Source organism: Limulus polyphemus, unplaced genomic scaffold (genome assembly GCF_000517525.1).
Source record: "Limulus polyphemus unplaced genomic scaffold, Limulus_polyphemus-2.1.2 Scaffold1519, whole genome shotgun sequence".
Lineage (NCBI taxonomy): Eukaryota > Metazoa > Arthropoda > Merostomata > Xiphosura > Limulidae > Limulus > Limulus polyphemus.
In genome coordinates, this window is record NW_013667129.1 from 150,371 (window position 1) to 166,270 (window position 15,900).

The 15,900-nt window shown below is 28.7% G+C and overlaps 1 protein-coding gene across 2 annotated transcripts in view; it reads left to right on the plus strand.

The window, feature by feature from the left end:
* The window catches only part of LOC106463926 (PC4 and SFRS1-interacting protein-like), a 65,073-nt gene extending 50,162 nt beyond the window's left edge, over nucleotides 1-14,911 (plus strand). The window contains exons 8-17 of one of the 2 annotated variants that reach the window (XM_013924010.2): nucleotides 170-224; nucleotides 2,860-2,950; nucleotides 4,703-4,879; nucleotides 6,146-6,189; nucleotides 7,256-7,323; nucleotides 7,617-7,687; nucleotides 8,007-8,108; nucleotides 8,688-8,792; nucleotides 9,221-9,296; nucleotides 12,533-14,911. In XM_013924010.2, coding sequence (XP_013779464.1) covers nucleotides 170-224; nucleotides 2,860-2,950; nucleotides 4,703-4,879; nucleotides 6,146-6,189; nucleotides 7,256-7,323; nucleotides 7,617-7,687; nucleotides 8,007-8,108; nucleotides 8,688-8,792; nucleotides 9,221-9,296; nucleotides 12,533-12,753 — 1,010 coding nt within the window. In that variant the 3' untranslated portion in view covers nucleotides 12,754-14,911. The remainder of the gene's footprint in view (nucleotides 1-169; nucleotides 225-2,859; nucleotides 2,951-4,702; nucleotides 4,880-6,145; nucleotides 6,190-7,255; nucleotides 7,324-7,616; nucleotides 7,688-8,006; nucleotides 8,109-8,687; nucleotides 8,793-9,220; nucleotides 9,297-12,532) is intronic. The other variant, XM_013924012.2, reaches the window with a different exon arrangement.
* The last annotated feature ends 989 nt before the right edge of the window (nucleotides 14,912-15,900 follow it).

The following is a 15,900-nucleotide window of genomic DNA, read 5'->3' on the forward strand; positions in this document are numbered from 1 at the left end:
TATACTCCTAATCAAACCTGTTTATTAACATAGCTGTAATAATTACGTAGTTAATGTTTAGTTTCTATCTTTTTTAGGTCACTTGCTTTTTCAGAAGTTAAAAAGAGTTATATAAATAAGAATTTATTGGTTTTGTGTAAGAATATTTTATCTTGGTTATGGAATACAGATAATCAAGGGAAAAAAGCTGTAGTTCAAGTTGGAGAGGATCCACAACAAGAAAGGTAGATATTAACACTGTAATCAGTGGTTGAACTAATCTTGGTAATTAATTTCAGTATGTATATGTTATTTATTTGATATTATGTTAATAATTTTGTTTTTTGTATTAAGAGCTTTGTTAAGCACACTTTAGTCACCTTTTTAAGTCAATTTCCCAATTTTTTTCATTTGATTATATTATAGACTAGCAGTTATAGGAAGTGTTATCTGTTTTGTTATATTAACCTTCAGGATATGGATAGGTTAAAGTGTACATTTGATTATATTATAGACTAGCAGTTATAGGAAGTGTTATCTGTTTTGTTATATTAACCTTCAGGATATGGATAGGTTAAAGTGTACATTTGATTATATTATAGACTAGCAGTTATAGGAAGTGTTATCTGTTTTGTTATATTAACCTTCAGGATATGGATAGGTTAAAGTGTACATATCATGACCTTTTTTATAGAGTTCCAGTCAGATTTAAATTAAACTACTTTATTATCGATGTATGTCAGTAAATTTGGCATCAAATCATAGTTTATAGTTAAAATTTTAATATCATGTATGTTTTAATTTCAAAAGGAAATATTTAAATAATATTTCTGTCTTTACTTTTATGTATCACACGATACTTCTATAATGCATATTGTGCATTTTAGAATTTTTTTTCCATCCCTATATTATTTTTTAAGTTTCAGGAATTTATACCTTTATATTTTAGATGTCATCAAGCTAAAATGGAAATTTATAGTATCTGTCATTCATGTTTTAATGAGTTATATGTCCTAAACTGAAACTTGCATGTCATGCACCTCCTAGCACATACTGTTTTTTAAAAATGTGAATAATTCTCTCTGGCACTTGTTATTGGATTATTTATAATTGGCACAAAGAGACGACTTTAATTTGCTGCTTTCTTTTTGAGGTTAGCTAATTTTCACAATGTATGTTGAGTTATTTTGCTTCAATTTCAGTTTACTATTGCTGAGATTGCTTCAACTATGTAAGAAAATATTTTTACACACATGTAATGTAGTTACAGAGCCAGTTAGACTGTAATAATTTTAGGACATTATTATTTGTTGCATGTTAATATTTTGTGATTTAAGTTACATATTTAAAATAAATAAAAATTAAGTAAAGTACTAGGGTTAACTTTCATTGAGACTTCAAGAGCAAAAAAGATACGAGACCCACATGTAAGTACTAAATTTCTTGTTTTTTATGTATGCTTTTTATTTGTCGTGATGAAAAGTACCTAAAATATAAATATTAGAAACTTATTGGGTTAGATAACAAAATAAGTATTAAATTTCTTGTCATGCATACTTTTATTTATTGTTATAAAAGTAACAAAAATGTAAAAATTAGAAATTTAATAGGTTGGATAAGAAAAATGAAATGAAAAAATAATACTCTATGGCACCAGCAGATCTTGCAAGCACAATATATTTTAATTTGACTGAGCATGTTGGTAATGTGATGCTGTGTTTACACAAAGCTTCTTCACTATGATAATCAGCTTTATTGCTAATCTAAGAAGCAGTAAAACATTAAATCTAAATGGCTGGGAGATTTGAATTGTATAAGGTTTGGCTGTAACAATAAATAATGAATAATTGTGTTTAACAATACGCAGTCATTCTAGAAAGAATAAAGGGTAATGTAGACTTTTTTTGTGTGTGGTAGTTACAAGGTTGATCAAATGTACTAAGCCTGTATACAGTGTTAGGTCAGAGAAAATCATAAGATATAAACTTTTACTGAAAAACATTATATTCACTTAGGAAGTTCTGGAGATTATGCAAATTAAATGTGAAAACTGTAAAATGAAAATCATCTTGCATTCAGAATAGTCAGAGTCTGAGTTTAACTCTATGAATTCACAGGCAAAGCTTTAGAAATACATTTGACTAAAAAGTTGAATTTTTATATAAAAGACTTGTAATTTTTGACTAAAAGCTTGCCAGATTTCATGAAAATACACTTATTACATCAAAATTTGTAGTGTGTATAGTTTCATGGTTGCAAGGCTGGTCAGAATTATCAAGAGAGGGTTAACTGTTAGCACAAGACTATTTAATGACAAGATTAGGGAATGTTATTTTATGTAATAACATATGTAAATTGGGATGTTAACATACATGGCTGCAGATTAGAAGGTTCATGCCACAATGCTGCTGAACATGTCCTGCACTTGCAACTGTGGGTGCATTATAAGAGTGACAATCAATCCTGTTATTCAATTCTGTATAATGTAATGATGGAGCACTTACTGGCTGCCTTCCCATCTGTTCAGTAATTCTAAATTAGGGATGTTTGTGCCCAAAACCCAGGGGTTACTGTCTTGACTTTTTAACTTGTGAGTGTTTGTGCACAAGGAGCAGTGGAAAATTTTGACATGCATTTTATGCCTGTTATTATCTGGAATAATTTATTTAAAATTTTCATTTTTTATACTATTCTGCAGTGATTTAAATCTATTAACATTTTTTAGTTAAAAAAGAAAAGTAGAAAAATTCTCCAAATCATGTGCTTAATGTTCTCGTTACATTGTTATCACTGGAAATTCTGATCTTTGGTAAAGGGTTAAAATTTAAACATCTCTTAACTGTTTTCTTTGAATAAAATTATTTTGATATTTTTACATAGCAAAGACTTTGATCGGACAAGAAAAAAAAAAGAAGAATATTGGGCCAAACATGCGGATGAGGGCAACGAGAAGGGAAGCCACAAGGTTAAAGTAGAAGACCATTTTGATATTTTCATGTTTAAAGATTAAGAATAGCATGTATATTTATATTTTTTCTTTAACCTTCTTAATAAAAATAGATCAAAGTATTCATATTGTAGCTTTTTTACAGAGTTCTGGGGTGGTCAAAATTAAGAGGTCTAGGTGTACAAGGTGTGTAAATGCTTATGAACATGTGTATATATGTTATTACTAGTTACTCATAAGTGGTTGATTTTTAGTTATTTTTCTTAAACATAGAATAGTAAATAAAAAATACATAGAAAAACAATGATTTCTAGTACTTATGATGTTGCAAAATTGATTTATACTCGTGCATCGTACTTGCTAAACCTCGCCATATGTCTTATTTATTCTCTCAAGTGGGGGGAGGGATACAAATTAATTTTTGTAGGTTCCAAAGATGCATTTAGAAAACCAAAAAATTATCAAATTACTATTCTGGTGCACATAAAATCACTGTAATTTATCTGTCTTTCTAACTAAGCTGTAAGTGGGTCAAAAATAATCTCATTTCTGTTCAGAACAATGACTTAGTCAACAGATTTCAACATTTTTGGTAAAGCTCTGACTTTCCATTTCAAGCCAATTACAAATGACTGTCTGATTTACATAGCTTGGAATGTAGTCTTTCTATTGGTTATAAACATGTACTTAAGAAAAGTAGGTGTGAGTAGACAAGAGGTTTCAAAACTATGGAGCAGTGAGAGGGACTACTCTGGTAGGTTTACTAAATATATTGATGTCTCAGCAAATCAAAAAGTTGGAAGGTTCTTATGTTATTTCTTGTCAGTGTCTTAAATCTGAGTTTCTAATTCGTTAATCACTACAGACATATGGTAGGTGTAATACAATATAAATTGACCATTAATACAAGAACACATACCATGTGACTCAACAAAAAAAGGATATTTAGTCTATTTTATTTTTTATATTTTCTTTTGAATTGAGAAATTAAAACGTATATTAAAATTTGAATTATAAACTAAATTGTAATGCCAATTTTATTGACATACCTTGATAATAAAGTTGTTTAATTAAATTATGAAAATAACTAAAATGTCATGATGTGCATTCTTTGACCTGTCTGTAGTGAGAAGGTTAATTGCATATTTGATATAAATATAAATTATTTAATGTCCTAGTCCAAACATTTAGGATATACAATTGTAATTTTCTGTTACAATCTGTAGTCATTCTAGAAATAAAGAAGACTTATTTAATATTTTTTCAGGTAGTTACAAGATCAGTCAAATTGACAAAGTCCATGTAAGATGAGAAATAGTATTTTTAATCTTAACATGAAAATCACCTTTCACTCAGACTAGTCTGAGCCAAACTCTGACTCCATATATTCACAGACAAATATGTAGTAAAAATACTTATTTTAAAAAAACTACCTTTTTTGGGAACAGAAGACTAGTGTTTACTAAAGGCTTGCCAAATTTCGTATAACTTAAATACATTAAAAGTATAGATACTTTCATGGTTATTTTGGTGGTCGCAAGGTTGGTCAAAATGACCCAGCCCTTATTGAGTGAGTTAATAAGAAAATTTATTACCCTAATTTTTTTGTTCATATGCTCACTGATACAAAGTTTTGTGACCGAATATCTATCCACTTATGATTTAAAACTTCAGAAAGTTTAGGAGATTTTCTTTTTTGGGGGGAAAAAAAGTAAAATTAAGTGTTTGTATCAAAACTTTGTATTAAAAATTAATATGAACATATTTATATGGTAGAAAGAAGCTAAGAAGAAAAAGAAAAAGAAACACAAAGAGAAGAAAGCAAAACATAAGCAGCACAAGTGCTCAAAAAGAGCACATGTAAGTACATCCACAGCATCTAGTATCCGGAGCTCTGATGATGAAACTAATGAGAAATTTTGCCAACCTGGTAAACATGTGCAAAAAAAAGAAGTGAGTTGAAACATAATTCATCATAATTAGAGCAGTGAACTTACTTTTTCTTTTCAATAGAACTTTCTTAAAGTGTATTTGTTTGTTTATCTGGTAAAGACATCAGACTAATTTTCTGAAACAGAAAAGAAACAACCTTCAATTTTTAGTTGCATTTTTATCTGTGGATGTTTTGGTTCTGTTTAACACACATTTACAGATTCTAATAATTAAATGAAAATGGAAAATTTTATCATATTTTTGTAAAGAGTGAAGAGTAAGTTCTATAGGGAAAAACTGAGTAAAATTTAAGATCTAATAAAGAAAACCTGAATTACCTTTTTATAGTGTTGATTCAAGATCAGGATAATTTTCAAATACTAGATTGTGCTGTTTTTTTTTTAATAATAATAATACATTTTATATAATACATAATACATGTTTGGTTTTAGATGATGACAAGTATTGAATATCATTAAGACATTGTATCTGTAATTTGATTTTTCAGGTAAAAAGATAAATATGTGGATTGCATGACTTGAAATTTTTCTTTCTTTCTTTCTTGTAGATTTTGCACTTGAGTGCTTGTGATGTATACTCGTAAGAGTAGTTTTATGAGTTATGTCTGAGATTTTTTTAATGCAAGGTAGGAATAGTTTTTACACACTTTCACGACATGTGGAATCCTAGCTGGAATCACATATTTTTGATAACTTGCACAATGTGTAAAATCCCAGAGCCACTGGCTGGAATTTTTTTTTTAACAGCATTGGATTATGTATATTTTTTACAGATCATATTTCTTTTCGTTTTTGAATCTGAAATACATAGGAATGAAAAGATATTGTTAGCTCAGAATACAGAAGATAGTACTCACCTGAATTGTATTCAGATAAATTTTGGCTGACAAGTTATTAATAGAGTTTTATTGCCAAATAATATCTGAAATTAAAGATGAGAAGATATTCGTAATTTCCAATCATATAAAATGTATTCTAATTTAGCATATTAACACATTAATTAGCATATTTTGCATGTGTCAAAAAATAGCAGAGGTGTCACATACAATAAAGAATAACTGTGAGGGGTGGGCCCCCCTCGCCCCCCCCCAAAAAAACCTTGTTTCTACCTGTTATAGTGTTTTACATAGGTTTTAAATACCTATGTATTTGGATAGCTTTTTTTTATATTGATATTGTTTTATCTTTTAGCTTGCCTGTGGTTTTGTGGAACATTAAATGGCATGTTGACTTAGATTAACTTTTACAGTATCTTTGTTATTTGCAGGATGTACAGCTGGGTGATGATGATGTAGATACGACACAAACAGTGTAAGTTATTTATTGTTGTGTTGTTCTTTTGTTAACTATATGGTAAAATCATGCAGTAATACAATGAAAATCAACTGAAGTGAATCCAGGAAACATAATATATAATTTTAATTAGAGACACACTACATGAAAACAGCCAAAAAATTTAAAAGATAAAAACTCTAATGTGTGTTTAATTCAAATGAGCTGAGTACGGGTCATTGGTTAGTGTGTCATATTGTAGATCTAAGGTTCCATGGTTCATGCATTGTTACAAATATAGAGAGAAACAAATGAACCCTGCAGTCTGGGGCTGTGTTAGAAGAGTGACAGTCAAGTCCTACTTTTCTATTAGAGTGGCCCATGAGTTGACAATGAGTAATGTTGACTAGCTACCTTCTCTAATCTGTCACTTCAAAATTAGAGATGACCTATGTAGACACCTATGAACAAAATTCAACAAAACAACAACTAGTTAGTATTTGAAGTCATATAATATCTTAAAATTGGTGTTTTATATAGAAATCTGAGTTCCAATGTTTAACAGCAACCTAATTTGTTAACTTTGATTTCAAAGAGTTCACGGGATCTAAAAATAGATAAGCTAGTTTTTGCTTAGAAATTATTTGAATATGCTTAATTAAAACATGAATATAGTAAATTGTGTAAATAAATATGTTAATATTAACTACATAATTGAACTTTCTGTAATTTTTTGTTTTCAGTGTAGCAGGGTATACTGAGATAATTTTTATTTGTGCTTGTTTTTGGAAACAGACCCTTGACATGTGGAGTATGTCTTGTTAGGTTTTCTGTACTTTGTACACTTCAGTACCTGTGATATATATTTATTGTATTATAAGAATAGTTCCATGAGTCATGTCAGAGAGTTTAAGTGGCTTACACACATTTTGGTCAAATGCATTGTAATCTAGATTAACTTGTACATTTTCTGTTTCAGTCATTAATTTGTGTTGTGGTATAAACATTAACACAAGTTATTGTATAAAACATAACCTGTGCCATGTTTATCATGTTTTAATATAGTGCCAGATAATTTCCAAAATAACATGATTTTATTGTTTAGACTTAAAAATGCAGATGATGGGACAGATGAAACTTGCAAGAAAAAAAGTAAAAAACTCAGCAAAAAGTGTAAGTTTATTAACTACATTCAGTTATCCTTTCTTCTTTTATCTCGGGGTTACAGTATAGTTATAAACAAAAATTAAACTTTGTTTAGCTTAGTTTTTCTTGTGTATGAAATAATACTGAGTTCATTTGTATTATTTCTAAAAGACATAAACTATTTTAGCATAAATCTCTTAAGTAACAACTGAAGATTACTAATTTTCTGTTACAAATGTTACCTGATATATGTAATATAAATACATATTTGTGAATATTGTGATGGTAATAACATTCAGTCACGTTTATTTATTTTGCAGACCAGTACGTGGGATCGAGACTTTGTGAAATTGATGAAGCCATTAAATTCAGTTTAAGCTACACAAGTTTAGTAAGTGGTTTTTAATGTATGGATTTTAGCCTAAGTAAGACTTGTATATAATGTGCATTTCCTAAGTTTATGTACATGTGTGTGCATAATCTTAAAAAAAATAACTAAATTTGCACATTACATATTTTTCATCCAGTTTGAGTTATTGTTAAAAAAAGATGATTAAGAAAAACTTGACTTTTTTTCATCATTTTGTTTTCTGAATAATTTAGAAAGCAAAATAGTAATGTTAATATATTTAAGTAGAAGCAAGAAATAAAATATTTTATACTGCTAATAAATAGAAGCTTAAGAATAAAGTATAATATTAACTTTACAGGATATAGAAGGATGTTTGGGGGCCATGAATGAACTTGATCAGCTTTCTTTATCCCAGGTTATCTTGGCCAAAGAACCAGATATTGTTCAGACTGTGAGGAAAGTTAGTATTGTTTTATATCTAATCAACAGAAACGTAGGTTCTTTGTGTAAACTTGGAAACAAAAGGAAAAACATGTAGAAGGAACTATATCACCTCCAATTTTGTTAGTCAACACTTGAATATCAAAAAACATAATCCATCCATTAGAAATGTAATTCTTAACAATAGCCTTTAAATTTAATGTGATATTTAGATTATGCAATCTACATTATAGAATCATTCACTTTATATATCTAAAAATATTTTCTCTAGTCTTTAGAACAACACTTCTGTTGTTTACATTTCATTAGGTTTTAAAAGTACAGAATTTGCCTAAGTCAAAATTTTGAGTTTTGGCTTTGGAATAATTTCAAAACACTAAGTGAATGCTAGGTAGTGCTATTTGTTTGTCGTGAATATTTTGATTGTAATATGTATATCATATTATAAGTTTCTAGAACAGTCATGTATCATTCTTGTACATATAAGTTTTCTGTTATGTAGTGTATTACAAAACAAGCTTACCTATAATATGTTTTTAGTTTTATTACATAATAAAAAAACATAATATTTCTACTTGCCATTAATAAACTCTTCTAGTGTCGCAAGTTTAAAAACAGTGCTGCCGTCCGAGAAAAGGCTGAGCAACTTTACCAGAAGATTAAAGAATATTTTTCAGTTGAAGAGGGAGAACATTTCAATGTGGTATGTATAGGTGTTTTAGATATTTCAGTCATTTACTTGAAATGATATTTTTTGCATATATATATATATATATAATTTCTCCAAGAATCAGTCCATGTGCATAAAATCACAATTAATTTTATGGTATATTTTTTAGATTTTTGTTATAGGTATTAATGTTAACTTCTGATCAAAGCGAGTTTCTTACATAGATCAGAACTAAAAATCAGCTCAATGATGATTATGGTTAATTAAGTATAAAGTCCTACTTTTAATGATTAGAATGCATTTTTTCATCAGTTAAGTACCTTTACTGTTAGCAGTGTTTTAAGTTCAGCCAGCTTAAGAGAATATTTAAATGTACTGTTTGTTTGTGTTTGCAATTTGAATAACAAATTTTCAGAACATTCTGCTTCAAACTCAAAACTATTTTTTTTAAACATACTCAGATGTTTGAAAAAGAAGTGAAGAAACATCAAGAAGGAGTAGAAGATCTTAAGCAGCATAGTCAGGTTTCTACAACTTGTAAGTCAGTTTTACTTATTTATTCTTTAAATTCACCTTTTGATTGTGAATAAGTGTTAGAAGTTACAGACTGCTTATGGTCAGCAAAGTTTAAATGCTTGATGCTTAAGAAAAGTGACCTTTATTCACTGCTTCAGTCCATACATCTTTCTGTTTTTGGTTTATATTTGTAAAGAAACTTACTATCCCTTGAAAGTATAATTATATATATGTGTGTGTAATTGTTATATTCTACAGTAACTTTGATGTCTCAAAAATAGCATAACAATTAACAATATTTCTTTTGTTTTGGAACATCCCACAAGTGTGTGAAATAAACTGTTGTATAATGAATTATTGAATACCAAAGGTGTGGATAGGAAGACGACAGACATTCTCTATGCGTAGTTGCTGATATGTAAATTTTGCTTTATTCACATATTTCAAAACCTTCAGTTCAAGAGCATCTTGTGTTATGGGCTTGATACTAATTTTTTAGACGCACGGGGCAGGTAGATTTTGTTTCTAACTTGCCTGATTTTAACCCTTTCATGACCCATGAATACCTTTTGTGTCAAGTTTCAAACTTGAAGTAAAAATTATAATTCAACTATTTTAAACTCATAAATAATTTAGAATTGATATTTTATCATTTTTTTAACAATTGAGTAATTTGCAAAGAAAAATATTTTAAATGTTCCAACTTTTCGTACTGTGCAGATCCAAGGATGTTTGTCTGTAAACAATACATTTATTGGTGATTATTACTTTTTAAATTTTTCTACTTATCACAAAATATAGGTTTATATTTGTAAAGAAACTTACTATCCCTTGAAAGTATAATTATTAATGTCTTGTTTTGCACCTGTTCTTCCTTCTCTGTTAGTGGTTTTATTATTACTGCTCTTCATTGCCAGTATTTTTTGATGTTATACCTATGGTCTGAACAATTACTAATGAAACTCGACTATAAACAACTTCTAAATATGATTGGATAGAGCAGATTTTTAACTATTAATGTCAGTGTAGAGTAAATAAAATGGTTTGAACAGTGATTTATAGTTTTTAGAATTATTGACTAGCTAAAGCTTCTGTAGTGATGAACAAAGGAACCTGATGGGAAGTTTAGGCTTTCATGTTAAATTATACCTGTTTGAAAGATACAGAAACTTTCCTTTATGACAAGACATCAGGTAAACTTAGTTAGATTTAGTGAGCACAGTAGACAATGGCAAAATATTCTAATGACTGGAATTCTTAATTATTAAAAAAAGGATTAGATACAAACTGATCTCAACCAAGAATGGTGATGTCATTTTGAAATCTGAAGTTATAGGTTACCGTTAAATCTTTATCCATTTTTGCAATGATTTTTTTTCTTATTTGTAGCTGGAACCAGTAACTACTACAACTGACAAAGTTTATATATTTACAGCTTCCTCAAACATTTGACAATCTAACCTATTCAAGTTTCTCTAGCATATGGTTTACACTTACCCTGAAAAATATCCCACATGTCCAAAGTGCCCATCTGTTGCTCATAGAAGTCCATTTAACTTGTTTTTACTTAAGGTTGATATTAAGAATAAAAGAAATTCATCTCACTCATCAAAAAGTATGCATATATTGAGGCTGTTTATTCAAATGAGTAATAAAAAAAAAACTTGCCTCTCGATCACTATGAAAATCACTCAGGGTGATGACACCATCTTTGTTAAGATCTGTGAAAAATTCCAGATTGTCAGTGACCCATTGCGATAGGGTTAATGCATTTATTGAGAACCAACATTTCATTATTGATTAAAGCAGTGTTTTTCAAACATTAAATAGCAGCCCCACCAACTCAGCGAAGTTTCTGTTGTGCCTTTCCTCCCTCCGCTTCACATTAAAATAATTTTCACAAGTGATAACAGCAAAATCAACATTCTCTTTGCCTGTTTTTTTATTATAAAAAAATTTTATGTAAAAATGCTTGTAAGGAATGAGTAAATGAGAGAGCAAAAAAACTTTGAGAGCAAATTGATAGTTTGGTTAAGTTATCGTCATCTCCAACCCTTCTGTTACTTCCGTCATCACTTTTGGGCTCTCCTGCCAAAAGGCCATGCTCCTTCCCAATGAGGAGGGGGTGCCGACATTTTGGAAAATACTGGATTAAAGCACTTGTTACAAACACAGTTACTTATGAGTCTATATAAATGATATCTGATAATCACAATTGTAAAAACTAAATATTTTTTAAATACCAATTAAAACAACATTCTTTTAAAAGATGGCATTTTGCTAGAAACTCAGTAGTTTATAATACTGAACATTGCACAGAATTATGCACAAATGGATTAATATAAACAAATTTATGGTATCAGATATATTTATTTTATACTTTTTTACCACTATTTCATATAGAAGCACGAAATAACTATGTTAAAATAAGAATTAATTAAAGCATTTGCTGTCAAAAAACATTTTTCGACAGAACATAAACAATATGAAATATCTTACATCAAAGAAACTAACAAACAGTTTTCAACAAGATTCAAGTACCATTTGAAAGCTCCCTTTTGTGTATTTGAACACATTTAAACATAATCACTCCTTTGATTTTTTATATGTTACTATGACAAAGAGAACAATAGAAGTCATAGATAAATTAAAGAAGCTTACTTTACCAATAAACTAAGATTAATATATATTTGTGTACAATTATATTTATTTTAATATATTGTTCTTACTTATCAGATGTTTATTCCTATCATGCTGTTGTTTAATGACATAATGGGATTACTGATATTATAATGTGACAGTCTTGAACTATTTTAAGCTTCCATTCAAAGCTCTTAGCAAAATCTATTGGTGTGAGAAAAACAACAACTTTTTTTGCCTTTGTCCCTGTTTATCCATAATATACAGTACTGATAGTATTGGTTTTAGTGTGCAAGGTATGCGTTTAATTATTAATTTGGTATCTTAATTAATTATTTAATTATTAATTTGGTATCTTAATTAATTAGCCATTTCATCAGGTACACTAAGCAGATTTTGTAATGTCTCCAATTTAGAAGGACTGTTTGCAAAAATTAATTGAAATATAATTTAAAGATCAAAGCATAACATAAAATGAATGATAATTCAAAGATTTTGTTTTTTATGTGTATATTTCATGAGTTTCTTTGGTATTTTCATTATTGCTTTGTTTTATTTACAAAATGTATTATTATTAATAAGGGACATGAAGTTGATTCTTACACTGCTTCTTGTAGTGAATTCTTCCAGGACAGACATGCACAGCAGAGTTAAAAGTCCAGCTCAGCGACAAACAGATGCTCATACAGAGAATAGTGGTGCAGGTTGTTTGACAGATCCTACTCGCAGTGCTGAGGGAAAAGGTAACAAGGAGCTCGCAGAAAGTCTCACAGCTGGTGGAGAAGAAAAAAATTTATCTGTAACATCAACAACCACCACAAATAAAGCAGTCTCTTAAACAGCATTTGTCATCTCTGCATAAAAAAAAACTTTTAAAATTCTTCCCAAATTATTGTCGTCAGTATTTTATTTATATTTGTAGATAAAAAAGTGTCATCATGTCCGTGGGACTTTTTGTACCAGTTATTACCTAAAGAAGTTTGTGCAATTTCTATAAATGCAGATGTAGAGTCATATTCCCAGAAACCTTGTTACTGTACAACTTGTCATAAATGTTCAATAGTATCTACATTTCTTCTAACTGGTCAGTTTACATCAGCCACAAACACCTTTTGTTAAATAAGACAAAAAATGTCTATTTCACATTTTTGGAAAGTATTTTACAGGGAAATGACTAAAGCTACTTAAAAAAAAGGAATTGTAATTTGAATGAATATAAGAATTGGATCAATAAACATTTGATGAATGCTGAATAAACTGTAATAAGCCAAAGACTCGCTGAGTCTTCATTACAGTTTTTATGAAAACGTTAGCCAGAGAAAAGCATTAGCTCAATAAAAACATTTTCTTGTAATGTGTAGACACCAGCCTGTACTTTCATAGTTGTCTTAAAATATATATATATATATATGTATATTCAAGTTTAGATGTTGCCATCTTGAATTATGAATGACCATTTAATTTCTAAAACATGCTCATCCTTCTCTTTATAAATCTGTTTAAGAAAATGTTTAGTAAAAATTACAGCTGTATGAACTATAAATACAAGTTTTCCAAATTCATTTTTTTTCATCTAAGTGTAAAACCCGAGCAATTTTTACAACCATATCGACTGTTAATGTGATTCTAAGCAGAAGCTTCCTGTTTATTCATTCCAACTTTTTCTTTAATCATGATTATTAATAACCTCTGTTGTAATTTCCTATGATATTGAACTTGTGTTATAAATTTTTATCCCACCCATATTATGAGTAAAATTAATTTCTAATGCACACAATCAGCTTTTAATCTAACTTTAAACGTAACAAATAAAATATGATAGTCACTACTACAATTTTTTTGTGGATCCCCAGTACAAAGTTCACTGCCACCAACTATAACCTAAAATGTTTTAGATACTTGCAAGTATTATGTAGTAAAAGTCTAAAATTCATTGACTCATTTTCGGTATAAAAAGTGTTCTATAAACCAACTAAGGTATAGTTACTGAAAAAGAATACTTCTCACTTTAAAATTAAACACAAAATATGGTTTGATAACATAAAAGTTTTTGCTAAAAAGTAAAAATATATCTGTGTCTAGTTTGGGGTGTGGATATTAAGAAATATATGTGGATAAACATCCTTTAGAATATAAGTTTATAATTCACTTGAATAAAAGTATATTTCTTAAATAATTAATTCCATCTTACAAATGAAATTGAATTTATTGATAGTCAAGTTATGGATGGAAAATACTAATAATTATTTCCTGAAGCATTGTACTACAAACGTTTTATGTAGTAAACTGATGCATTTAAATAGAACTTTTACTAAATCATTTTATTTTGTAGGCTTTGCTTATGATACAGTTTACCTTTGCTTATCATTATGTTTACTAAAACAAAATTGTATTACATTCTGAAGCATTTAGTGAGTTCTTTTTTCAGTCTTCTCTTGAGCATATATGTACAGCAAGCACTGAAAAACGTATTCTTTATTAGTTTGTATTTTTCAATGTTAATAACAGATTCAACTATATGTAATCATGTTGAAATGGTGACTATAGAATGCTCAAAAGATTTGGTTTTTCGTGAGTTGTTAACTCTGGCCAATTATGTGAGGCTTGAGATTATTGGTAAAAAAAAATGTGCTCATAATTTCACTGTTAAATCTCGGAGTGCAGGATTTTTTATCAAAATGTTGTTGATTTATTGTGTATTCAGTTGCCAGAAATTATATGTATCCCATTGTTTACTATTTACATATATCAGGTACATGTTAGATTTTGAAATTAATCTATATGAAAAATTATAATTATGTTGCTATTGTGCTTATTTTTATTTCAGCTATCATCAATGATGATGTAAAATAATTGTTTTATAATGATATATTTATTGCATGTTGCATGTGGAATTTATTTTGTAGGACCTGTCCCTTTGCTATTACATGCAAAGATTGGACATAAAATTGCACAACTTTCCTGTATCAATAAAGCATTATCATGCTGCAAATGGAGTTAATTGTGTGTTTTGTATTTTACTGTAGATAAGCTAGTAATTTTTTTAATATTATTTTACTTTTTAATATATTACTGTAACTGTAGGTAGAAGAAAATATATATATAAAGTAATATTCTTTAAAAAAATTTAATAAAAATTAGATATTGTGTCTTAACACAGCCCTATAAAATGTTTAAAATGGATTAATAGTTTTATCACACATAAACCATGTTAATTTTTAATTAATTTTTGTCATAAATTTTGATAATTATTTAGTGTGTGCTCAGTGTTAAAATTAACACCATAAATAGTGAATAGAATGGATTTCTGAGTGAAGATGCTTAATGGATCTATCTTTCGAATATTTAATAGCAGGTTTTGGTACTGCAGTTACAACACACAAATAATGACAACAAAATTAATATTTTTGGAAAAACTATGAAATTTAACTCTTACAGAAATAAATTTTTACCCTACATAGATTTCATATAAGATCCATTACTCTTTCAAAACTATTGTTGTTTTGTGTATAACTATTTGTTTTGCAACGGTTAATGTAGTATCAGTGTAGGATTAGAAGTAATTATTGAAAGTGAACCAATGTTTCTGAATATAAATATTTTTTTACATTTAAACAGTAGATTTTAATGTTATCTTGTCTCGAACTTTTAGGTTAGTGAATTATTATTATTACAGCCCCCTAGTGGTACATCGGTATGTCTGCGGACTTACGGCGCTAGAAACTGGGTTTCGATACCTGTGGTGGGCAGAGCACAGATAGCCCATTGTGTAGCTTTGTGCATAATTACAAATAAACAATTATTATTACGTTATAGTTATAGAAACAAGAAATAATTGCTTTGAAAAGAACTCGTTACAATCAACTGTGAGACTTCACGTGATTAAGCAAAATTTAAAGTGTTTCTTGATTATTGTTGAATTTTCGAAAATTTTAATTAAAACTGGAAAGTCATTGTGTAATCGGTGTCAAAATTAAGAAAAAAT